Source organism: Natator depressus, chromosome 1 (assembly GCF_965152275.1).
Source record: "Natator depressus isolate rNatDep1 chromosome 1, rNatDep2.hap1, whole genome shotgun sequence".
Taxonomy (NCBI): domain Eukaryota; kingdom Metazoa; phylum Chordata; order Testudines; family Cheloniidae; genus Natator; species Natator depressus.
Genome location: NC_134234.1, coordinates 226,498,136 through 226,524,719, shown reverse-complemented (window position 1 = coordinate 226,524,719; position 26,584 = coordinate 226,498,136). Strand labels below are relative to the sequence as shown.

The following is a 26,584-nucleotide window of genomic DNA, read 5'->3' as shown; positions in this document are numbered from 1 at the left end:
AAGGGGAGGTTTTCTAGAATGCTGCGGTGCTCTATCTATGCCAGCTTTACACCACCTAGGGAATGCGTGGGTGGAGCCTTTGTATTTGGCTAGGCTGGCTTTGCAGCTGCTTTGCACCTACAGATTGGCCCAACAGAGGCCAGAATCTGACCCACTCTTCCGAGCAGAATCACACTTCAAGTGTGAAATCCTAGCTAGCATGATTATCTCTGGTTATCAGCTGGTATCTTACCCCAGGGTGGCCATGATCCCTGTTGCTCTGTGTTTTTCTAGCCTGCCCTTCTTTGTGCTAAAATTTATTTTATTTAGAACACTAAGTAGGCAGTAGAATATCAACTCTAAAATGAACCCAAATAAGTTAACTTGAGCATCCAAATTCATTTGCATAACACATTAGTATTTGCACTTTGACAGTATTTGTACTTTTCCCCTCTGACATGTCAGTTTTATAATTATCAAAATGTGTCCCAGACTCTCAGCATGACCATTATTCAATTCAAGAATAGGTAGAAGGGACATGAACTGATGAATCGAATGTAACTATTGTTGGAGCCATCAGAACAGGATGCAGCCTATTTCAGTTCTACATCAAAGCTTTTCTCAAAGCAATACACACCATTCAAGACTATTCAGTAGGAATCTCTTTTTGTGCATCTAGTGCATCTCTTGACACTGCCAGGTCCTTTGATTCTTTCCAACTACACTAACTACACCAGCTTAAGACAAAAACTAAATAAAGATTTATTCAGATGACACACTAATGTGAACCTAAAAGTGATCTAATAAAAATATTATGAACAGCTCCAATATAATAAAGCAGTTATGAAAACTATAGATTAGACTAGTTCTGAGTAGAATTCAGTAAGCAAAAAAAGAAACTGACATACTGACTAGATATTCCGGTCAAAAGATACAGGATATAACCTCACTATATGTATGGTAGTGGTTCTAAAGGAAGATATTAAAAGATGACTACAAAACTCCAAAAATTTCTAAGTCATATTCATGAAAACACACAATCAATGGGTATTGTAAGTCTCAGAACCTATGTATTATTATCTAGTATAAATAGATAGAAAGAGCTCTTCTGCAAAATATCTGCAAAACAGTTGTGATGATTGAAAGCTGGAAAGAGATACTTCCATCCCACACCTGCTACACACATGTACATGAACTTGCGATTACTTTCCAGAGGGAGTTTCCAGAAACATGAGGTAACTGTGAAATTGGTTCTCAACCCCTGCTTCAGAGGCAAAAGAATCCAAGAGTGTGAATTATGCAGGAGTTTTATACTGCTGAAAAGCATATGCATTCACTAACTTAGATGAAGATTGTTCAGAGCTTAGGGTTTTATTAAGAATTGTCCTGACACCTTACTATAGACATTACAAAAAAGAAAATCCTTAGAAAAGTATTGATAAACACTTACTAGAGATTCCTTTTCTTCAAACAAGTCTAAAAATTTATGGTAGCTGAGGTACCCAGTGTGTTCTGGATCAATTATCTTAATTAGGTCTTGGAAGTCCTTGTCACTTATTCGAAATAGGATGCAGTCCAAAATGCGACGAAGCTCATTTCTTGTGATCTTTCCATCTTGTTTCTAAAACAAATGTTCATGTATGTGTAAAACAGAGTGAACAAATTTACTAAAAGACAATGTCTATTTTAAAACACTGTTCTGAACCTCTACGTCACACAACCCATAGTGACTGAAAGCTTTTACTATTGGTCAACTTTTTGATAGTCTAATCAGTGGTTCTCAACCTATTTACCACTGTGGGCCGCATATGCAGCTCTCTGTGTGTTATGTGGGCTGCATCCACACAATATGTATACTACCTGTATGGTCCTGAAGATGTCACATGGGCCACAGCTGTGTGCTGATTGGGCTGTCAGCAGCCCCCAGCCCACGGGTTGAGAACCCCCAGTTTACATAATGTGAATCTGGTGGTCTCAGTCCAGTTCCCAGTGGACAAGAGGATACACCACAAATGAGCCCTTGTTGGCAGAAACAGCAGAGGGACTAAGATTATAGAAATTGAACGATCCTCTTACACTAGAAGTCGTACCCTAAGTTCAGGTTTGTAGTATGTTGGTGGAGCTGTATTAGGGAGCTTACGCTATAGCTGCCTGTCTGGGACCTGTTCTGTGGAGAAACAGACAAAAGTCTTTGGTCTCCAAGATTGTTAATTCAGCACCTTTCTGCAAAAATTAAATTGATGATTTATGTTATGTAAGCATATATAAACATAAACACATACACAGAGAGACTTTTTTTAAATAAAAAGGATGTTTTTGTTACTTCCCACCAGCTCTGTTATCCTACAGTGACTTGCTGCTGCCACTGGCCCCATCCATTGCCTTGGTGAAGAAGGGGAGTCCTTTAAAGGCTATTTGTGACTGGAATGAATTCCCACACTGCTCTCAGCACAGAACATACATATACACACACCCTGGGTTAGTGTCCCAAATTCACCCCCTATCAGGGGATTTCCTTTATTCTTAATATGAGAACAATAAAATACAAACTCCAACCTAAGCTTTTTTCTTGAGCTTATCTTTTCCTAGGGTTTTTTCCTCCTTGATCTCTCTGTCTTTGCACCTAGGTCTCTCTGCCTTGCCTGAGTGCTAGGCCTCTCACATGCCTGAGAGTAATGCTAAGTCTTTTATATTCCTGGGTTGGAGCTAATAGGAACCATTGGGTCTGACAGTGAGAGTGACTTAGTAGAAATAATTCTGCATTTCTATACAGAGTCCCAGCATGTGGCACTCTTCATACTATCATACAAATGTGCACTTTTTAAAGCATCTTATGCAATGAACAATGGAATAGGTTTATACAACAGTACTATTATATTTGTGTTGTTACATTTAAGGCATGATTTTTGTTTCAGTCCCCATGACATATCTCCATAAGGTTTGAGGGAGAGTTTTAAATAGAGGTTAGTCTGTTTTTATCACAGTCTGTTAGATCTTAGAATTTTATATTTTTGCTTGGACTTTTATTTTATTTTTATACTTTGCTTCCCTTAAAAAAAACTGGTGGAAAAAAGAAGAAATGTAAGGAATAAATGCCTGGGAACAATAAAAAAAAATTAATGGTAAACAGTTTCTCCAGTGATTCATTCCTGCCTAAGCACGAGACAAATATTTTGCTGCTCATAAACCTCACACCAAGAAAAATTCTGTTTCCCTTTAGTCCCCTATAGAGATCCAGGTTGGCAGTAGTAATATACAGGATGAGCAATTATTTACTTTATCAGCTGGTTTGGGAAACACTTTGAAGTTTTGTAATCAAAAGATAATGGTCTTGTGAAACTGCTTTTCTGCCATCTGAATTTTCTTTAGAGACTGTTGTCAGTGCATTAAATCATATGGAAAAGAAACTTGATAACATATCTCCCTTAGTGAATGAGTTAAGAAATTTGGTACAGGAGCTACAAAAATTAGTTCTACTTTACATAAAAATATGTACCGTATCAGTGGAAGCATTTTCTCCACAAAGCTTAAACACATACTGTGGTTAAAGATATCTTGTTTTTTAGTCATTGCTTTGATAATATTGAAAAAATAATATAAATTATATTAGCCTTCAATCAGTGAACTTTTTGATTGTTTATTTGACACCTAAAATCTCTAAAATGTTTTCATTTATGAGCTAGATTGTCAGCTGATGTAAATTAGCATAGCTCCACTGACCTCACTGGGGCTGCACTGATTTATACCAGCTGAAAATCTGCATGTATCTCTATATGTGTAACAGTTTTGGATGTTAGGGATGAAGCTATTCCTCCTGCAGCCAGAGTTCTCTTTCTGTTGTCTCAACCATTGGTATCTGTGTAAATAATTTCATTCATTGATGACCAGTACAACAAAGTGCATAAGCATGTGCCTGAGTTCATGATTAAGTGCTTTGCTGAATCAGGGCCCTAATGCTGGTATGTGTTATTACTATCTACTGCAATGGAGGAAACTAAACTCTCTTCTTTGTAAACTGCTAGGTGAATTCTTTCTTTTGTAGTGATTGTGTGTGTATATATACAAAATCACTACAAAAGAAAGAATTCACCTAGCAATATATACACACACAAACGAATATATACACACACAAACATATATGTAAAAACAACGAGGAGTACTTGTGGCACCTTAGAGACTAACAAATTTATTTGGGCATAAGCTTTTGTGGGCTAAAACCCACTTCATCAGATGCATGGAGTGGAAAATACAGTAGGCAAGTATATATACACAGTAGATGAAAAGATGGGAGTTGCCTTACCAAGTGGGGGGTCAGTGCTAACAAGACAATTCAATTCAAGTGGAAGTGGGTTATTCTCAACAGTAGAATACCAAGTGAGGAAAAATCACTTTTGCAGTGGTGCAGGTGAACGAGCCCCTGATGGTGTGGCTGATGTGGTTAGGTCCTATGATGGTGTTCCTTGAATAGATATGCAGACAGAGTTGACAACAAACCCAATGGGGCTTGTTCTCCTGCACATCTACCAATGTGATATATGCCATCATGTGCCAGAAATGCCCCTCTGCCATGTACATTGGCCAAACCAGACAGTTTCTACGCAAAAGAATAAATGGACACAAATCAGACGTCAAGAATTATAACATTCAAAAACCAGTCAGAGAACACTTCAATCTCCCTGGACACTCAATAACAGACTTAAAAGTGGCAATTCTTCAACAACAAAGACTTCAAAAACAGACTCCAATGAGAAACTGCAGAACTGGAATTAATTTGCAAACTGGACACCATCAAATTAGGCCCGAATAAAGACTGGGAGTGCATGGGTCACTACAAAAACTAATTTCCCCATACTAATTTCCCCCTCCTGTTACTCAAACCTTCTTGTCAACTGTTTGAAATGGGCCACCCTGACTACATTAGCCTCATTACCACTACAAAAGTGATTTTTTCCTCCCTTGGTATTCTGCTGTTGAGAATAGCCCACTTCCACTTTAATTGAATTGTCTCATTAGCACTGACCCCCCACTTGGTAAGGCAACTCCCATCTTTTCATCTATTGTGTATATATACTTGCCTACTGTATTTTCCACTCCATGCATCTGATGAAGTGGGTTTTAGCCCATGAAAGCTTATGCCCAAATAAATTTGTTAGTCTCTAAGGTCCACAAGTACTCCTCATTGTTTTTGCTGATACAGACTAACACAGCTACCACTCTGAAACAAATGTGTGTGTGTGTGTAATTTATACTGCAGAGCGGGAAAGAGCAATTTTTATGTAATTATATTAGAAAGGAATTGTGATATATCATCTATATAAAAATTTGTAATAAAAAATGCCAGCAGTACCTCTGAAGATATGCCCAGTGCTCATTTTGCTTGTGTCAACCAGACTGAAAGCTTTAATTTTTTCAGTCTATTATTTGCTCATCCAATCCAAAAATATAGACTGTACAATTTAAGAAGAGCAATCTGTAGCAAATCAAAGTAATAAAAAATTCCATCTGTCCACTAAAGGAATGATCACACAGCCCAGTATATGGATCATATATATCATGACATTCCATCAAAAATGACAAGAATGTTTTTTTTAACATAGTTCAGTACATCATGAAAGCCATAGAATAGAATAGACTGACAGTTCTTTATTAAGAGTGCATTCATTCTAGAGCTAGGCATAAAAAGCATGCCCAAATTCTGTTAAAAAAAATCAGATTAAAATATTGCTGCAAATAAAGTGAGCGATGCAATGGAGTGATCCTGGTCAATCTCACAGGTCTGATATTATACATCTGTCAGATTATAGACCACAAACAAATGTTTTACAAGTTCCACATTTTCTATTTATGTTGTATAGCATGGTGCTGTGACAATGACTCCGTAGTTGCGGTTCTATCTTACTTTACATTATCATACTGATTTTAATCCCTTCCCTCACTTCACTAAAATGCAATAATTCTGCCTATAATTTCTCATGTGTGGTCATGTGCCAAGGGGTATTTATTTATTTAAGTTTGGGAATAACTGGATAAGGCAGTTGAGAAATTTGAGAAGTTGCATATTTGCATTTGTTAAATTTTCCAAACTTCTTTGAAACATTTTCCAGAATGGCTTGGTGTAGAATTTCAGTCTGTAAACAATTATGCGTGTCTTTAATGTCAATTACAGTCTAATGGGTGTAATATTAAGCATGTGCATAAATCTTTGCAGGATCAGCAAGTAATTTTGGAGCTAGCTACCGTTCTTTTGAACCTATGACAACTTCAGGAGCACCCTGAGATGTTTATAAATTCCATAGGCTGTCTGGTTTCATGGGTAGCTGGAAAACACTTTAGTTTCTTTTCTTGGGCCTTGATGTCTTCAGGGGACTTCATTTAGGAGACTTCTACACACAGCTTGCACTGCTTGCCCAGAGATGCATCACATTCTATCCTTTTTAAAAGGGTTTTACAAATAAAAGTAATGCTCTTGAAAGATCCCAGACTGAATTTCTAAATTTATCCACACAACAGGAAATGTAGCAACATGGAACTCTGAAAGTCTGAGATGGACTTCTTAAGTTTGCACTTTAGCAATCCTTTAAGCAACTGGGACACAACAGACAATCAATACTAAAAACTAACATAAACAATGTGGAGATTAACAAAAACAGTACAGCAACATACTAAAATTGTTCTAACAATAGAAACGCACTACAATTTGTGGAACTTAGTTGCACATAAGTTTACAAGATGAAAAAAGAACAACAAAATAAAATATAATTAACTGAAAGCTTAAAAACTATATAGAGTAAATGGAATAAGTGTACAGAGAGTTTCCAACCCCAAATATAAAAAAAAATGAATGATACTAAAGAAAAAAAATCAAAACATTCCCACCTCTGGCTTTTCATGGGGAAGGGGCCAATTTAGCCTCATGTATGTAATATTCCACTCCTATATATAGGACTTGATTAATAAAGAATTGAAGTAGGGTAATATAATTAATGCCAGTCAAGATGGGTGTTTGGAAAAAATAGATCTTGTCAAGTGAACTTGATATCTTTTTAATGACATTTTGATTAAGAGACAAGAATGATACAAAATTGAATATGGCACACATTAAATGGATTAAAAATTGGCTAACTAACAGGTTTTAAAATGTAATTGTAAATAGGGAATCACTATCAAGGGTCTGTGTTTCCAGTAGGGTCCTGCGAGAAATTGGTTAGAAATTGGCCCCAAGTTACATAATATTTTTATCAATAACCTAGAAGAAAACAAAATCATCACTGATAAGTTTGTAAATGACACAAAGATTGGGGGAGTGGTAAATTACTGATACAGAGAGATCTGAATCACTTGGTAAACTAGGCGCCAGCAAACAATGTGTTTCAATACAGCCAAATGTAAAGTCATGCATGTAGGAACAAAAAAATGCAGGCCGTACAAACAAGATGGGGCTTTGCCATGAGCCCTGTGTATGAGGCAGCATGTTGTTGTGTTGCCCCCAGGAGTAGCCTAGGAAGCAGATTGTGACTCAGCCACAATCTACCTCCCAGTTTCCTCCTTCTCTGGTGGGAACATGCCCTTGTATCTGGAATAGCATACATCCTTTGGCACGCTTTCAAAGCTGCGCTGCCTGGCATATTGTGAGGATGGATTGTTAGGAGTTGAGGGAGAGGCAAAGTCAGATTTATGACAAGAGGGTAGCAAGAGGGAAGTGGCAGCTGGATCAGGGCTTGAGTGTTGGTGAAGCACATTTGTTCCAGCACTTGCTATGAGTGTAAGTGGTCATGGCTTTTTTTATTAGGGTGGAGGACAGAAGGCAAGGGAAGGCAGCAACACCTGAAAGCAAGTGATTCATTGACGGAAGGTATAAGATGTTTGGGAGAAGGTTAGGAAACCAGATGAAGGGAAAGACTTGCTTGGCAGGAGGGTTAGGATCTGAGAGGTTGCTGGGTACTTGTCAAGAGGGTAGCTTGAGAGGTTAAAAACTCCATCAATCTCTGAATGTGTTAACTCATCCACAGAATCTCTTACAGCATTGTAAGAGTTAAAAATAAGGTCGCTTACTGTATCAATCATGAGAAATGCCTGCTTCAGTGATGGATATGCATTTTGGATGTGTCTGTGCAGCTTTAGAAGGACACTGTCACTTGAGAAAGCTTCATCCATTCCTCTGATTGGGTTTACTCTACAACAGGAAAACATGGTTGACACAATGTTCTCATCTCTCATCCTCTTACTCTTCAGGGTAGGGAGAAAATGTAAACTCATTAAGGCCAAAATCTTAGTAGGACTCAAAAATATGCTTAGACATTTATATGGATAATAAGAATATCCCCAAAAGATTACTTGAAGTAAATTTAATCAACGATTATTTCAGTAGACATAATTTCCCATCAAGTTCAAGTACACCTTGAACAAAAAAATGTAATCTCCTACGTACCTGTGTTTTTTTCTTATAGGAAGTGTCTGTCCATTTTCATATGTCACAGGGTCCTGAAATTTCTCTAAAAATTGATGCCAAGCAATTTTACCTGTGGCTTTAAATCCAAATCTGGTCAAACAAAAATGTAAGAACTATTTTAAAAGACTTCCTTTTGTAAACACTGCTATAACTACATTTTCCAGAGAGAATTTTGGTTTGTGACAGAAATTTATGCAATCCTGTCTGAGTTTACATAGCTTAAAATTTTACAAAAAGTATGTGGCAAATTTCAACGATAAAACAAGTTGGGCCAAATTCCCTTCTGAGTTTCACCAGTCTAACTGAAGAAAGAACTAGACCTGATCAGATGGTTCCGGTTTTATCCAAACTGAAAACCCTTAAATTTAGAAGTGTTAGAATGCATTTATAAGACATTAACGGCCAGATTCTGTCAACTTCACTCATGTTGAGTAGTATTTTACTCTGTGAATAATCCCTTTGAAATCAACGAGGGCTTGATTTTGCTCCCATTCAAGTCAGTGGCATAGCTCCCATTTAATTTCAATGGTGCACGATGAAGCCCTAAGTAAGTGTGGCAAAAAAGTTCCTAAATTAGATGGTGTCTTTTAAGCACTGTTACCAACTTATTTTGCAAAAATGTGATGACTCACTGCCTTACTCATTTCAGCAAACTTTTAAATATCTATTCCTGAAGCCTCTTAGAATGGTGTTATGCTGTGTTTAGAGCATGACTACCAGGGTGAGGTTTAAACAACAATAAAATGTAATAAGGAGTTAACAGGACAACAAATGGTGGAAAGACTTTTGTGGAGCTCCCACAAAAAACTCCATCCTCAGAAGTTCATTAAGTTTATCAAGCTCAGCCAGTGAAATTCCAAGTTGGAAGAATTACACCATCAAAACAATCATTCATTGGCTGATCAAAACCTGAGGGTAGAACAGTTTTTCTATCAGGTTCTTCTTAAAGCTGACTTTTTTCAAAATAACCCACTTACAGGTGACATACACACCACAGCTCACTGGCTTGAGGGAAAGTTTATTAAAAAAACTGGGGGAAATAGTTTCATAATCATAATATTTGTCTGAAACAATAATCACATATGAAATAACAGATAAATAATATATTTAAATAAAGATAAATAAATAAAGATAAATAATATCTTTAAAATTAAGACCCAGACAACTGATATTTTCAACCCCTAACTGAGATCTTTCCCACGTGAAATTTCTGTGGTTCTACTAAATCACTCAAAAGTACACTGTAGGGAACAATTCTGCATTGGAAACAAGCAAACAGATTGATCTTGGTCTGCATCATTGTCCCCGAGATCCTCACAAACAGAGGCCCTTTCCATGTGTGTGACTACCCCCTTCTTCAGCTACCTCAACAGCACCTCAGAGGGTAACTGCCATGGTGCCAGGGAGCTGGGGAGAGCACAGAATGGCTACTAGGGGCCAGAGCTGATGCAGCAGCAAAGGGCATCAGCATGGATCCCTGAGGATCCACACAGTTTGACGGCAGACTCCATTTTCTGCAGGATAGAGAATTTCCACCCCAATTAGATGATGTAGTAGAATCATTACAAAATGATCATCACTGAGATTGTCTCCCACAAAGCCTCCTCCCTTGGGTTTTGTCATGGGAGGGGATGAATAAGATCCAAGACATACTTAGCACCTGGAACTCCCACGCACCTCAATGGGAACTGCACATGCTCAGCACTTCTCAGTACTGGGCTCTGCCTGACAACACCTGTCTTTTCCATCCTTAATTTTCATGGGTCAAATCCAGAAATCTTACATATGCAAAACACTCATTGAATTCACTGGGAGTAAAACCTGAGTGAAGGCTTCAGGATTTTGTATTCCAAAGCAATTCTATGTCTAGTAGGAAATAGTTAGTTCTTATATAGCACTTTTCATCCACAGGTCTCAAAGTGCTTTACAAAGAAGGTAAGGGGAAGTTACTCATCTTTGAGATGTGTTACCCTAAGGGTGCTCTGTTGTAGGTGTGTCTGCGCCCCTGCACCTCTAATTGGAGATGTAGATAGCAGTGTCCATTCAGCCATTTGAGCTATCCACTACCCTCTTAGAAAGGTCTTGAAAGTATCTAAAATCATCAGCTGGTGATAGAGGAGGGGGCATCGTAGTCTCATCTGGTGATGATGAGGAAATGTTTGCCTCCATTTTGAGCCTTTCCCCCTGTCCCTCAAAAGTTTTCTCCTCTGGTTCTGGGGTTCTGGACACCGAAGCCGTAGGAGAAAGTCTGGTGGACTCTCTATGAGAGACACTGGATGCTTGAGAAGTGTAGGGTCTGTATATTGCACAAGGATCCCAATATGGCCACTGGGGTGGGGGGGAAGGGTATGCTTGGGGGCCCTGTTGATATTGGGCGCCATAAGGAGCTTGGGAGGAGTACTGTGATGCCACATCCTGCAGTTTGCTATCCCAGGCCTCACTAGAGAGCAGGGGGTGTGGTAGGGCAGTGGGGAAGACTCCCGTGCTGGGCGAAGACTCAGTGAGGCGGTCCCAGTACCAAAAAGAGGAGCCTCCAGTGCATCAAGTACATGGAGGTCTCTTGAGTGCCAGAATTCCAGCAGTACCAACCGATTCGGTGCCATTGGCGGTACCAGGGGGGGATGGGGATCTCGCCCATACCGGTCACTTTGGTGCTGGATGAGGTGTTGATGATGGTACTGATGGAGCACTGCATACTCAGCAGAATGCCTTCTCAGCAGAGTGCTTACTCCTGTCCTTGTCCCTCGGTGCCATTGACTTGGTGCCCAGGACCATTGGATACGTAGGCTTGTCAATGATACCTGAGCTGAGACTGTCTTGGTGCCAATGGTACTGAGGACATCACGCATGCTGGAGATCATTTGCAGCTATCTTGGGGCTCACTGTGGGGAGTTCCCACTACCTTTTATGACAATTTATGAGAGGGGTCAGTGGTTTGTTTCTTCAACCCACAGTCTTTGGATGTTGAGGGCTGTGGGGAAAACTCTTGTCTGCCAAGTGACTTGTGGTGCAGATCCAGAGAGGGTTGGAGAGCTACCTCCATGAAGATGACCTTCTGCCTGAGCTCTCTATCCTTATGGGATCTGGGACGGAGTTGCTGGCAAAGATTATACTTTTGTTGAATGTGGCCTTACCCGAGGCAGTGTGTGCACTGGAAGTGCTTGTCTGCAACGGGGATCACCTCTTTGCAAGAGAGGCACTTCTTGAAGCCTGGTAAACTGGGCATAACCTGTTGGGGGAAGGGTCCCCAATGAGGAAAAAACAGGAAAAGATAAAGTTTCTCTCTCTTTTTTTTTTTTAGGGAGAAAAGATAAGAAAAGAGAAAAAAAACTTACAACTAGAACTACAACTAAGTACTAGGAGGCTAACTAACTACAGAAATGCAAAATCAAAAGTAATGGCCCTCAGAGACTGCGAATAGCTCTGTCTCTAGCTAGGGGCAGCGGAGAAGAAACTGCGGCGCAGCACAACGAGCGAGAGAGCGCGCGTGTGCGGTCCTAATGGACACCGATCCGATCGGCAGCGCAGGGATGTCAGCACAGCTACACTGCATCACCCACAGGGACACGACTCAAAGAAGAAGAAGAAGTTTATGTTACAGATGGGAAACTGAAGCACAGAGAGGTAAAGCAACTTGCCCAAGGTCACCCAGCAGGCCAGTGGCAGAGCTAGGAACAGAACCCAGGTCTCCAGAGTCCCAGTATAGTGTTCTATCCAGTGGGCCTTATATATTAAACTAATTTTGTTTTTAAAATGTTCATAATTTTACAGGACTTTCAGAAATTCATCTTCCATTATATCCTCTTTTAATTACCTAGAATATAAATATTATAAAAAGAGGGACATTGTTTGATGAAGATTGTAATAGCATGCGTATTGGGCAAAACCAGATGATTTATGGTCTGTTAGTCATCCAGAACAAAATGCCATATATTTAACAGTGTTTAAGAATTTTTAAGCACCATTGCCTAGCATCTGGGATCTTTACAAAAATATTAAATCATGGAAATCAGACACTAAGCTAACCAAAAAGGGTAGCTTAAAACTACAATCACTGTTGTCAGGACCAGGAAATATCGGCAACCAAATTGCCCTGACTCTTTCAAACAGATATTAAGTTCACTGAAAGCCTGACCAAGTAAGCATGGTTTCCATCATGACTTAAGTGAAGGCTGCCAAATGGGGGTCTGGCATCTCACAAGAGGAGCAAGTTGCATAAGAGAAGGCCTCACAGTGGGAAACTGTTCACTCTAGTCATGGAACGTTTGGTTTTTGGAACAGACAACAAGAGTATCCTTCACTCATACTTCTCCGCCTGTCAAGGAACATGCATGGCAAAGACCCAAAATAAACCTAAGACAAAAAAATATTACTCATGCAGGAAAGTTAAAATGCGGTGGGATTCCTTTGTTCAGCATAAATAGCTCTGCCTGTAATCTTGGTTCCATTCATTTTTATTTCTGATGCAAAGGAGTTTCAAAAGTAAAAATGATGGGACACCGAATCTGTGTGAAATGGAGGGAATTTGGGACTAACATTACTGATATCCTTTGAAATTAAGTAAATATGAATGGTGTATCTACAATACATTTGATCTGGCTTCAAGGGGACATATTGTGAGAAATGAGTTCTTAGGTAACAGGGTCCTTTACTGTTCAGGGGTGAAATTCTAGCCCCATTAAAGTCAATAACAAAAACACCATTGAAATCAATTGACTCAGGATTTCACTCCTGAGGTTTAAGACTTGCAGATATCTAGAACAATCATAAAACACTGCCATGTGTTCTTACCTATAAATAGTTCCCTGCCCCATCTAATGTGGGCAATAGTGATGGGGTGTCCACCCCACAAAAGGCCTGAGCAGATTAAAAAGGGACAATTAAATGTATATGCTTCACCAAAAGAGCCAGGGACAGATAAAGTCTAACTGAAGATGAAGCCCAGCTGGGCAGGGGCAAGCCGGGCTTGTACAAAGCCAGGAAGTTGAGAGCAAGAGGAAGGTCAGGGATGAGCTCTGTGGTCACTCTCTAGAGAGAAAGGGAATTGACCAGGGACCACGAGGAATTCTGGGAGGAAAGTAAGCCCTGAGATCCTGCCCTGAACTACAGAGTCAGGCAAGAAGCCAAGCGTGATGGAGTAGCCACTGGGAGGAAAGGAAGCTCAAGTTGGCAAATCCAGAAATGAGCCAGGAGATAGAGAAGTGAGGTAGGAAGGAGCCCAGGAAAATATCAACAGGGTCTGAGATTGACTAGACCCTGGTTGCGAGGCATAGGGTCCCCCAGCTGGAATCCGGAGTAATGAGTGGGCCTGGGTTACCCAGCCAGCCACTGGGAAAATGACCCTGGACCTGGACTTAGACCAGGAAACTGCCTGGCAGGGCATATGGATAGCTTGCCCACTGGGACTTTGACCCCCAAAAGGGGAAGCCTAAATAGTGACTTAGTCCTCTGGCCAGGTCATGAAGAGCGAGCAACCCAGAAAGAGAGAAAGCCCATGAAGTGAGCAACCAATAGAACGGGGGGCTAGACCAGGCAAGAGCTGATCCCCAGACCCAGTCACAAGTTGTCCCAGTAGTGAGTGAACCATGTTACAACGATATTTAAATATCATTTTAATCTTTACATCATACAACATTCCCTATTAGTTATTGTTATATTCATTATCAGCCTACATGAAGCCATATGTACATTACTACAGCCACATAACTACGAGAAAGCTCTGTGATTGTTTTCACACTGGTGCATCTTTTGAATTACCTTATCTGAGAAATATCACCTGAAAGATATGGTATATGTAGGTTGAAATATTTCTGTTTATAGCATCATTAAAGTGACACTATACTTTGTCAATGTCTAGAGAAAACTCCAATGGAAAAATGCATGTAGAAATCTTTCCATTATGTGCTTGTGTTTAAGAGCAAGATTTACTTTAAGATTTAAAACTCGTGAGTGACATGAACTGAAGAAACTATGATAGCAATATTTTTGACAAAGTAATAGTTGATCATTGTTATATCACATTGTGAATGACTAGAAGCAAATCAGATTTATCTGTTGAATGCACAAAACAATGTAGTTACTGCAGATGATACTCTCATACAGCACCTGCTGCTATAAAATGTATATCTGCAGTGAGACCTTTAAAGTTAACTAGTGCATACAAGAAAAAAAATCCAACTAATTATTTTCATGGATGATCTTACTTTCACACAAATGAGTTTAAATATATAAACTATGTTATGGAATCTTTAAATAGTAATGCATGATCTGGTTCCTGCTTTGCTCACATGGTAAGAACTGACTTGTGTGCCTTGTGTGCCTATTTAAGACTCTCGCAATCTCTGTCTTTGTTAAACAGCTCGTTAAAAAGTTAAGTTGTTGTTCTCCCCTTCCTCTTTGATTTGTCCATATGCTCTTAGTATTGCTGCCTATGAATATAGGCTATCTTTTGGCTATTTTCCTCTTGCGGGTTTGGTCTCTGTGTATAAGGGTGGGTCCAGATTGAACCAAAATACCGAAGAATGTCCATATTCTGGCTTTAAATGGGAAATGTGGGTTTGGGGAGTTGGCTAGCAACATTTGAACTCAAATCAGGTCCAAAGAAATTAGATTTTGAAAAATTTCCTTTAACCTAACTCAGGTGCCTAAGGGCAGGCTGCGTCCCAAAAATCCTTTTCTATCCAAACATCACTGCTATATCATGCTTATCATCACAGTATCTGAATTCTGGCCATAATGCTGCAGTGTCTGGTTAACCTGAACTAGTACCTGGGTTTTAATCTAGGAGCTGGCCTGATTTGCCCTTCTCTCAGTCCAGTTCAGGTTCTAGTTTTGCAATGCCCCTCCAAATTCAGAAGAGTTTTATCTTAATTTAATTTAAATTCAGTTGTCCAGAAGTGACATCACTACATCATCTAGCTCCCCAGTGTTCCTATAGTTAATCCTGTAGTGATTACTGATGACCACTGCATAGTCAAAGTGGTTAGCATTAGTAAGTTTCATTGAAGGTATGCTGTACTTCATACTTTCATTTAACCCTTTAAACAGAAGTACCTTTAAAAAGTGCAAGCTTGAAGCACACAAACATGGTAATAAAGTGGTAATACTGGTCAAGTTGCTCTTCCAGTAATTCACCCTATCCCTTGTTTCTGGGGTAAAGTAAGTAGCACATTAGTTTTACATTTAAAAGTAAGTTTCAAATGCCTTTTGCCAAGTTGTAGCCCAGCCAAGATCAAAATCTTTCTCAGGAACCAGCAGTCACCAGCCCCTCAGTCAACACAGGTAACTGCCATTGGTGTCAAGGTACTATCATACTGCCCTCAATCCACAGTGGTTGTCCTAAATTTGACTAAGACCTATAAGTAAAATGTATGCTCTTCAGGGCAGAGACTGTCTTCAGTTGTTTTCTTATATAAGGCTGACCACATAGTTAATGTTTAACAAAGAAATAATTAATAAAAGTAATAATAATATTTAGTAATAATTATCTGAATCTAAAAGGCATTTTGGAAAAAAAGAAATATTGAAATTTGAGTATTAGGTTTTGAACATGCCCAGGATTAAGCTTTAGTTATTTTTTAGTTATGATGATTTTTATACAGTAAATTCCTCTTAAAGTACCAGTATTTACTTCAGTGAAAGCGAGTACCCTTCCCACTAGGAAACTAAATATAAAATGACATACAAATAGAAGTAAGGCAATTCTGAGTGAAGGCTGTCACTCTATTGTGCCTGGCTAGCTAATTGCTGCAAACATGGCCCTCTAGCTAGTTCAATCAGATTTTACATTACGTTCCATACATGCTGCAACACAGGCACAAATGAGGCAAATTAACAAAGGAAGTCACAAAAAGCAATAATCAAGTTATGAGGTTGCAATGCTAAAAAATGTCTCTAAAGAAAACAATATGACTCTTACCTACTCATTAGCTCTTGAAAAGTTCCATTTGGTAATGGAAATATAAAGCCATTTATGACTGACTTTAAGTAATCCAAAGACACAAATCCACTCTGACTAACATCAAATGCTCTGAAGGCTTTTTCAATGTCCTGATAGGCTGAGTGCAGCTGAAATGAATACAATTTATAGTGTTTTGTTCAGAAAAATCAAGCTCATGAAGTTTTAAAAACAATAATGTATTTTTACAAGACCTTTTTAAGTGTTCTTCTCTGTAAACTGATCAAATAGGTTACCATGGCAAGCTCTGACTGTCAGATGTTTAATTAATAGGCTCACTACAAAACAGTATTTCCCAATCACAGAGACTCAAGTGACAAGGCAGACAAGTTTCTCACAGAAATATAGCACATATAATACCAGGGTTGGAAGGGACCCTCAGGAGGTCATCTAGTCCAACCCCCTGCTCAAAGCAGGACCTATCCCCAATTTTTGCCCCAGATGGTCCCCTCAAGGATTGAGCTCACAACCCTGGGTTTAGCAAGCCAATGCTCAAACCACTGAGCTATCCCTCCCCCAGGGATAATAACTCTACCTCAGAATTCAGGGCTAAAAATATTGGTGGATCTGCCTGTTTGAGACATCTGTTTTAATATACTTTTAAAGACATCCCTCGTGTAACTTAGTACCAAGCTCCTCTTTATTAAAATGGATCATAATGAATGCTAGAAAAAATGTTAGAAGAAACAGAATGGTTAATATACCTGTTATATAAACATATTGCCCATTTCTTTGGTTATTCTTTTAGTTCATGAGCTGTTACAAAGAAACTAGGGGAGTGCGGTTTTGCTTATGGGACTTACTGCAAATTTCAGTAAGGATAATAAAACAGCAGGAAGATTGGTTTCATTCACCAAAAGTTCAGTCAGTACTGTTTGTTGAATAATACAAACATTCCTTGGGCTTTCCATCACCCTTTTTGGTGCTTTACACTACCTTTTTCTAACCTGTTTACTGCTAAATGAAAACTGCAGACATCACAGGGCAGAGATAATGTATGGCGAGACCTCAGGAAGTCCAAAACAAATATCATGGGCTGATAGGGTTTACAGGGTGATGAGATGTACCCAGCCACCAACCCAGGCCTCAATCTGTGTGGCTCTGGAGGACCTACCCTGACTTCAGAATCAAGAACTAAAGGGGAAAGAAGGTCAGGTGATGTCCCTGCAGCCTTAGTGCCTGCTGACCTCCAGCCTACTAGAACTCTCCAATCACTTCAGGGCTGAGGAAGTACAGTTATAGGCTTGTACGGCTAGATTTGTACTAAAACACTAACTCTGGTCCATAGTCCCGTCCCTTTACTTTCTCTATAGCCTTCTGAGAAAAGAGGGAGGTTCTTGAGGTTAAAGGACAGAACCGACTGTCAGGAGATTTGGATTCTATTCCTCTATCCACAAAATAGGTAGAACATATGTATGGAATTGGCGGTGCAAGATCCTCCATGTTGTCCCTCTACCGTGCTCTAGAAGGATCCCCTCAAGGCATAAGGAGTTAACTCCTTCTCCATGCCCATTCGACCCTTAACCTCTGTTCAAACTTCCAGCATGGGTGCCATTTATGAGCTTCACACATATCGAACAAGGGACTGCACTTAGGCCACTAGCTTATTTCATGAGGCTCATGAAATAATTGCCAAATGATGACAACTTTTAAACATTACTGAGCTGGGTTGGGATTCAGTCAAGTGATCTAACAGTGAGAAGTGATAGATTCACATACGATTTGCCTGACCCATCGAGTTTCAATATTTTTATTTTGTTTTAGTCTAGAAAAATGGTGCTTTCCTAGGTATTTATATATATTTTTAAAGCTATGAACCTGGCAAACAAGATATGAAACCTTTAGAAAGTGCAATGAAAAACAAACTGTCATTTCTATTAAGGGCTTTTTAAAAAACAGCACAAATATTATTAATTTATATGGTGAACACCAAAACTTTCTGTGTAATCTCTTCTCTGTGTGACGCCTGGCTCAACCTCTCCATATTTCAGAGTATTCAGACACATTAAGGACTCCCTTACCTTTTTCCTAAAAGCCATCTCAATGTCATCTAGTGTGCATTCTATCACACTACACTCAGCTGGTGAAGTCTGTAGTGACAGCTTATTCTGTTTTGGCATCTTCTCTTGTGTCTCCTGCCAGTTCGGTGCTGGTAAGGAAAACTTCATTTTAGCAAAGTCACTGCTATTGTCACCTTCAAAGAAATAAAAGTAACTGGATTTCTTTTTGAAGACCATTTCTTGTTAAATCATGAGAGAAGTCTTTACGGAAAACATTAAAATAAGCCCAAAATACAATTGATTTGTATTTCTCAGACTGGATTTCTAGGGAAGAATAATAGGTACAAAGCTTAGCATTTATAATAGTGCTTTTTATCTTCACTTTTCTTTAGGAGAATTAATTCATGTAGCTTACAATCTTAACAAATACTCTTATTAGCATGTAATATCACAGAGTATTCTGATTGTAACAATATTGGTAAAGAGATAAAACTGAGTAATTAGGCCCCTGAAAACACATTTTCAGTATATGTATGACAACCCACCCACCAATCTCGGACAGCAAACATCACTGCTAACCTTGAAAGACACTGGTTTCTCTTGACTGCTCCCTTTGTTTCTTTCACATATTCCTAAATTTGTGCTCTTTCATATTGCCCCCTTGAAAGAGCCTTTAGTTCATATATGCCAAGTGCCCTCCCCATCAAAAAACTTTCCTGTGAAGCAATCACCATCCCACTTTCTGCTTTCTCTGAACTATATTGTGCTCTATATTATCCACACTGTGCTTTTAGAATGTAAATTCTTCAAGGCAAGAGCTCTGGTATATGTCTGGCATAATTTGATCATTGTATAGAATCCAAGCGTGATCACTGTGCTAGACCGGACCCAGATTTTGACACCCTTTCTCACACTGAGTAGCATCTTACTTCTGGAGTACTCCATTTCAATAGGACAACTGATGAAGTAAGGTGCTATTCAACATGAGCAAAAAAAGTATCAGAATCTGGCCATAAATAAATAAAAGTGACAACTGTTAATACTCATGTAAAGCTTTTCACCAGTAGGCCTGGTCAACTCACAAAGTCGCACCTGATTGATCAAGGGCATGTTTTTAAATTGATTTAAATAAACTGGTGCAAAAAGCTATGTGGACCCTCTTAATTCAATTAAAAACAGGTTTATAGCAGTTTTTCTTGTGAGGTCGGTGATATAAATCAGTTTTGAACCAGTGGAAGTGCCCACAAGGCTTAACTAAATTTTTTTAAAAACTTTTTCAAACTGGTTTAGCTAAATCAGTTTTTACATCATTTGTATGTAGACAAGATCTTGAGCCTCAAAGCACATTACAAAGGGGGTAAGTATATTTATCCACATGTTATAGATGGGGAACCTGACAAACAGAAGTTAAGATCCTTGTCAAAGATCACCCAGTGAGTCAGTGTGGTAAAAAGGTGTTTAAGGAACAGGTTAAAAGGGAGACTATTACAGGTCATACTGAAAGGTGAACTGTTAGGCTGGAGGGAGGTTACTAGTGGAGTTCCTCAGGGATCTGTCTTGGGACCAATCTTATTTAACATTTTCCTTAATTACCTGGGCACAATAAGTGAGAATGTTTTAATAAAATTTGAAGATGACACAAAGTTGGGAGGTTTTCTCAATACAGAGGAGGACCAAAATATCATACAAGAAAATCTGGATGACCCTGAAAACGGGAATAATAGAAACAGATGAAATTTAATAGTGCAAAGCGCAAGGTCATGCACTTAGGAACTAATAATAAGAACTTTTGCTGTCAGCTGGGAATGCATCGGTTGGAAGAGACAGAGGAGGAGAAAGGCTTGGATGTATTGGTCAATCACAGGATGACTATGAGTTGCCAACATGATGCAGCAGTGAAAAAGATTAATGCAATCTGAGGCTGCATCAGGTGAGGTATTTCCAGTAGAGACAGGGAAGTATTATTATCATTGTATGAGGCACTGGTGAGACCTCATTTGTAATAGTGTGTGCAGTTCTCATCTCCCATATTTAAGAAAGATGAATCCAAACTGGAACATGTGCAAAGGAGGGCTACTAGGAAGATCAGTGGAATGGAGACGCTACCTTACGAGAGGAGACTTAAGGAGCTTGACTTGTTTAGCCTAACAAAACAAAGACTGAGAGGAGATATGATAGCTGTCTATAAAGACATCAGAAGGACAAACACCAGGGAAGGAGAGGACTTATTTAACTTAAGGCCAATTTGGACACAAGAACAAATGGATACAAACTGACCATCAATAAATTTAGGCTTGAAGTTAGACAAAGGTTTCTAACCATTGGAGGAGTGAAGTCCTGGAACAGCCTTCCAAGGAGAGTAGGGGAGGCAAAAACCCAACCTGTTTCAAGGCTGAGCTTGATAAGTTTATGGAGGGGATGGTTTGATGAGTTTATCTACAATGGGATATGGCCCATCTGTGACTGTTAGTAGCAAATATCTCCATTGGCCAGAGATGGGATGCTAGATGGGGAGTTACTACAGAGAACTTTCCCAGGTGTCTGGTTGGTGCATCTTGCCCACATGCCCAGGGTCTAAATGATCACATTTGAGGTTGGGAAGGAATTTTTTCCCAGCTCAGATTAGCTGGTGGGGGGGTTTCACTTTCCTCTGCAGCATGGGGCACGGATCACTTGCTGATCTGAACTAGAGTAAATGGTGCATTCTCTGTAACTTCAAGTCTTTAAATCAAGATTTGAGAACTTCAGTAACTCAGCCAGCGGTGACTGACCTATTACAGGAATGGGTGGGTGAGGTTCTGTGGCCTGCAGTGTGCAGGAGGTCAGACTAGATGATCATGATAGTCCCTTCTCCCTTAAAGTCTGTGAATGACAGAGTGGGAGGTGAAAACCCAGGTCTCCTGACTCACAGACTTGTGCTTTATCCATTGGCCCATCTTCTTCCCTAATAAGAGTAGGATTTTGTGAGCTTGCCCATTCGAGTTCCCTGTTGCTGAATAAAACCATTATATAATAGGAGGAGCTGTGGAACAAACAGCCTGATGACACTGGCCATCAGAATTTCAATTTGGAGGTGAACTGTAATCCTATATCAGTATAGAGCTAAATAGACCAGAGGAATTTCTGCCTTATTAAGAAAAGGAGTACTTGTGGCACCTTAGAGACTAACAAAGAAGTGAGCTGTAGCTCACAAAAGCTTATGCTCAAATAAATTTGTGAGTCTCTAAGGTGCCACAAGTACTCCTTTTCTTTTTGCAAATACAGACTAACGCAGCTGCTACTCTGAAACCTGCCTTATTAAGAGTACTACATATTTTTCAGGCTTCAGACATAGATACATATTATAACATTACCACATGTGATAATAATTCTGATTCTATTGAGAGCCTCTTGCAAGGTGTTTGATATGCTCAACTGACTTCAGTGGGAGTTGAGGGTGTTCAGCTACTTTCAGCACCAGGCCCAATTTAATTAACCACTCCAGTGCACCATCTTCAATGTCTCTTCTCTCACTACATCCACCCTTTTCCTCCTTTTATCTTTCTAGTTTACCCATTCTGATCTCTACCCTAAATACTGCCCTATGTTTACTAGGTGAATGGGTTTATCTAAGATAATGTTCACCTTTACAACTTCTTTGTTGATCAAAGCAGAGTGGGATTTGACTTTGGAGCACCAGCTTTGGTTATGATGTCAGTTGGCCACACTATGTAAAAAACCAAGCACTTAGCAGCTGTGGTTATTTTACCAATTATTTTCTAAGCTATTTTATTTTGTAATATTTCATAAACTTTACATCATTCTGTGTACACACAACCCTGTTTCAGAATGAAGAGGGGAAAAGTACAATTAAATAAAAAAAGATTCTAATGGTATGATTTTCAGAAGTGCTGAGCATCCACTGAAGTCAATAGGAACAGCCTGTACTCAGCACCTTTGAAAATCAGGCTATCCATTTAATGTTGGTTTAAAAATAAGTCCCACTACTCAATGGAAGACTTTTTGTCAGGCAGTGGATCAGTTCAGTACTATGACTGTTGGCTGGGCTTTTCTAGACAACTGTGAAAGGTTAATTTGTTCTTTTGTGACTCTTTGTGAAGTATTAAGTCTGAAAAGTAGAAATGAAAGGCGCAGTGTTTCAAGTTGGTAGGCTCAAAATTTAGCTTACGGTCTTTTCTTCAGGTTGCAAAGTCTGTGTAATTCTTTATTGGCTTTTTTTCCTCTGGTATTATGTTTAAATACTATTTTTTTTAAACAAAGAGAAATGAAAACTCACTTGGCAGAAAGACCAGCACTTGCAAGTAACCCTACAACAACAAACCCAGCTGCATACATCATGTAGAAAAATAGGTTTTTAAAGAAACAGATTTTAGTTCCAAGCTTCTAAGGGTTTAATGCAAACATAATTATTATTTTTAAATAATAAAAAAAACATATTGACAGTGTCCTTTTCTTAAAATGCATTCAAAAGTCCGTAGACTCTGATATACATTATGGGACATATTTTCAAAAATGAAGGCCAGAAGGTGATGCACAAAAAACATGACTGAGTGTGCAGCCCTTTGATTGTACATACAACCACATTAAGCACAGTACTCCAATAGCTATTTGTACATGAACTCTTAAAATCTAAAGGCATAATTGCAGCAAATAAGCTTCAACTGTGACTATACTTTTTACACATGCACTTGGGTGTCACTTTTTGAAACCTTGGCCCAATGAGCAGTGTTGATACACTGTGGATGAGCTTTTCAAACCACTCTAAGAGAGACCATCCCCTAAATGGCACATAGTTGTCTTGGGCTTCTTTGAAAATTCCAGACTAAAAAGTTGCCATGTAAGGGCCCGATCTAACTCCCATTGATTTCAGCAGGAGTAGAATCAGGCCCCAAGTGAAAACTTCGCATTCCCAAAGCCTACACTATACATTCTCCTTGTGAGCACCTACCTAGGCATTGGTTTTCTGTTGCATTTTTCTTAATTGTACCCATATGTATACCAAGGTTCTTCAGAAATTCTTTATAATCCAATGTATTCGTTTTACCAACACAGGAATGATTCCACAGTCTGGAAAAAAAAGCAACTCCTTTCAGTGAACAACATTATTCTCTGTCAAATCTGTAGTGGAACATTGGAAAATAAACACATATGATCTTTACAGAATATTATGTAAAAATTTAGAGAGGGAAGGTGGCATTTTTTGCATATACACATTGTATTATTTCCCCCCAGAATTTATATATGGGGTGTGTGAGTCATCTGCATACTATTACTCAATGCCACACTACCATGTGATTTGGCTGACCAGATACCTGATATAAATGTTAATAGATGTGCACAGAAATTAGTTCAATTACATAAGAAAACTATGGAAATTCTTAATCAAAGCCTAGTGTAATCTATGGCAAATGGAACCTAAATTCTATTATAATGTGCCTGGGTTTTGCAGCAGTCAGATCCAATGGGCTGGATATTCTGCAGCAGCTTTATTTGAATTAAAATTTTGAATTTTTTATTGAATTAAATGTGGAAATGAATGTTACAATTAGAACCATATCCCCGGTGTAATTTATGTTTATATTAAATTTTCCAGTCTGAGAAACAATTTGGGATTGGGATGAGCATATTTGCTAGATATTTGTGCTAATCAATGGTGAAATAGTTAATAGAATGAACAGTTAGGTTGTCCTCTTTAGATTTAAGTCAACCCATTGAAATCAATGGGTAGTTCACACCTTTCGAAATATGGTTTCAGGTTGGCTGAAGGTTTGTGTGAGACAACACACACTTGATGTTTCCAAGTTTATCTTCCTAATCACTAAAAATATGTAATTTTTTTAAATGAAAGCGGAGATTTTTGTAGTACAATGCAGAGATGCATAGAGTTTAAGGCCTAAATATACCACTAGATCATCTAGTCTGACCTCCTGTATATCACAGGCCAGTTGTCCCTGTATTGAGACCAATAACTTGTGGTAGACTAAAGCATATCTTCCCAAAAGGCATCCAGTCTTGATCTGAAGACAACAAAAAATGACAAATGCACCACTTTGCTTGATAGTTTGTTCCCATGGTTAATCACACTCATGGTTAAAACTTTGTGCCTAATTTCTCATTTGAATTCCTCTGGCTTCAGCTTCCAGTCATTGGTTCTTGTTATGCCCTTCTCCATTAAATTAAAGAGCCTGTACTATTCTCTCCCTGTGGAGAGAGACTCTAAATGAAGTCACCCCTCAATCTCCTTTTCGATAAGCAACTTGGGCAAGTCACTTAACCTCCTTTTACCTCAGTTTCCCCATCTATAAAAGTGGGATATAGTGCCTACATACCCAAAGGAATAACTAGTTAATATTTGCACAGTGGTTCGAAATCTGTAAAGCATGACAGAAAAACTTATTAATAATAACATGGATAGACCATCTTCCAATTTGAAGCAAACTTCCCTGTACAAATTCAAAATAAAGGAAATACTTCACAAACATTGTGTGACTGGCTTATCTGAACACTGACAGTCCAATCATGACAAAAAAAGCCATGTTAAAGATCAGGTTAATGCTATATCTTGGTATAAATGACATGTCACTCATGATATATCTGTTTGCAATTCATACTTTTTTGGAGCTCAGTTTTTGTAACATTCAAATACTGTTAAACCCAGATATACACACAAATTATCAAAAATGAACACTTCACTCATTATCTACCACTAAAAACAAAAGTGACAGTTTTCATCAACACATGGATGCTCCAATTTCTAACACCTGAAAAGCTCCATCCCCCATAAGCTGTATTGTTACTGATATCAGGCAGTGTCTGGTGATTGAACAAGAAGGCTTTTTCTGGATTTTCATATGTCAAAGTTAAAAAATCAATTCCGTCAACCCAAAAATGGAACGACACCACTAATTATTTGTTCAGAACATCATTATGCATTACAAGCTGCTCTTAGCATTGAACCATTAAAAGGGAACCAAAAAACCCAAGCCGTAAGTGTGGATCAGAATCATATGCTGCATGCTTTATCACTACCTTAGGTTACTATGAAAAGGACATGGTGCAGCTTGAAGATATAGTAAATGGAGAGTGAGCTTTTCTTTACAGCATCCACAAACAATGGTGCAAATCCTGCTCCCACTGAAATCAACAGGAATTTTGCCATTGGCTTCACCGGAAGTAGAACTGATCCTTGTATTTACTGAAGGAATTAAATAATGAAACATTCATTTCTGGGGCGGGGGAAACCATGTTTATAGGCTTTAAAATAAGAATTCTTGAGCAGAATCATCCTGATGGATAGACTGCTTTTAAAATTGAAATCACTAAGTGGCATTCCTTTTTATTCCAGTCTCCATGTGGAAAAGTAATAAATAGCCTCACTGATGTTTACCGTATTGTGATATTTATAGTACAGTACTCAGAATTATTTACATAACTTCTTTGATCCTAAAGGTACTATGAATTATACTGGTTCCTCATAACTGCAGTGGTGGTGATGCTGGAAATGAAAAAAATAGATTAGATTAGAATGGATAGATAAAATAGGGTGGCAATCCACTGATGCACAGCACAATGAACATACTGTACTCAGAAATGTTGTCCAAGGACACAAGGGCAAACCCATACTTAAACGAAAAGTGCCATCTTTAAAGGCAGGGGTTCTCAAACTGGGGATTGGGACCCCTCAGGGGGTTGCGAGGTTATTACATGGGGGGTCGTGAGCTGTCAGCATCCACCTTAAACCCCGCTTTGCATCCAGCATTTATAATGGTATTAAATATACTAAAAAGTGTTTTTAATGTATAAGGAGGGTCGCACTCAGAGGTTTGCTCTGTGAAAGGGGTCACCAGTACAAAAGTTTGAGAACTACTGTTTAAAGGGATCTGTTTGCTGTGCCTTGTATGTAGTAATATTTCAGGTTACTACAACTGAAAGATGTCAGCTGACAAATAAAACACCTGTATTATTTGTGTGTTTACTTTGTATATTTGACAGCACCATGTGTAGTCACTTTCACTGTTTCCCCTGTATTCTCAGTAATCCAAAGCCAGTTAAAGTCAATGGAAAGTCATTGTCTTAAATGGGCTTTGGATCAGACCCCTAATTAAATCCTGATGTTGCAAACACACATGTGCTTAATTTTGAGCAAATAAATCCCAAATCAGGAAAGTACTAAGGACCTGACCCTTAAACATTTATGCA

At 38.9% G+C, this 26,584-nt stretch overlaps 1 protein-coding gene across 1 annotated transcript in view; it reads right to left on the bottom strand.

The window, feature by feature from the left end:
- Positions 1 to 26,584, bottom strand: part of EFCAB6 (EF-hand calcium binding domain 6) — a 153,739-nt gene that overhangs the window by 69,135 nt on the left and 58,020 nt on the right. The window contains exons 7-12 of the mRNA XM_074936748.1: positions 23,334 to 23,452; positions 18,407 to 18,579; positions 16,347 to 16,495; positions 8,408 to 8,518; positions 8,032 to 8,152; positions 1,430 to 1,600 (exon numbers count right to left, since the gene is read on the bottom strand). Coding sequence (XP_074792849.1) covers positions 1,430 to 1,600; positions 8,032 to 8,152; positions 8,408 to 8,518; positions 16,347 to 16,495; positions 18,407 to 18,579; positions 23,334 to 23,452 — 844 coding nt within the window. The remainder of the gene's footprint in view (positions 1 to 1,429; positions 1,601 to 8,031; positions 8,153 to 8,407; positions 8,519 to 16,346; positions 16,496 to 18,406; positions 18,580 to 23,333; positions 23,453 to 26,584) is intronic.